The sequence below is a fragment of the Myotis davidii genome, unplaced genomic scaffold (assembly GCF_000327345.1).
Source record: "Myotis davidii unplaced genomic scaffold, ASM32734v1 scaffold206, whole genome shotgun sequence".
Taxonomy (NCBI): domain Eukaryota; kingdom Metazoa; phylum Chordata; class Mammalia; order Chiroptera; family Vespertilionidae; genus Myotis; species Myotis davidii.
The window spans coordinates 913-1,359 of record NW_006297754.1 but is presented as its reverse complement, the minus strand read 5'-3'; the positions used below and the strand labels follow the sequence as shown (position 1 = coordinate 1,359).

At 47.0% G+C, this 447-nt stretch overlaps 1 protein-coding gene across 1 annotated transcript in view; it reads left to right on the top strand.

The window, feature by feature from the left end:
• Positions 1–251: 251 nt before the first annotated feature.
• Positions 252–447, top strand: part of LOC102753819 (F-box/WD repeat-containing protein 12-like) — a gene marked incomplete at its 3' end in the record, with an annotated part of 499 nt that continues 303 nt past the window's right edge. The window contains 2 exon segments of the mRNA XM_015570230.1: positions 252–410; positions 412–447. The exon segment at positions 412–447 is cut by the window's right edge and continues 84 nt beyond it. Coding sequence (XP_015425716.1) covers positions 252–410; positions 412–447 — 195 coding nt within the window.

Sequence of the window (447 nt, the reverse complement as noted above, 5' to 3'; positions counted from 1 at the left end):
ATGGGAGATATAAAGAAGACCAAGAGGTAATCTTGCTTTTAAGGGAATATGTTTTGAGATAAAAGCACACAATTTTAAGTGTTAATATTAACAGATGACAATATATGTTAAGGACCATATGAATATCATGAGTAGTATGTGTTGTAGGATTTAATAGAAAGCTGCCTCCGGCCCCTCTGCTCCTCTCTCTGCCATTTGCATTTTGCAGCCAAGCCTGCTGGGCCCTGAAGTGCGTAAACAGGCTGACAATTATGTTCCGAGGAGACGTTTTCAGAAGGACAGGGTTCACCACCTTTGATCTGACAGCCGAAAGCACTGGGGACAGCACCGCCATCGAAGCCCGTGAGATTGCAAGCTTCATGCTGCCAGGCGGTATGGACGTTCCTGTTTGGATGGGAGTCCGGGACGGAACCGCAGTTGTCTTTGAAAGCGGGCCACGCCTGTTTC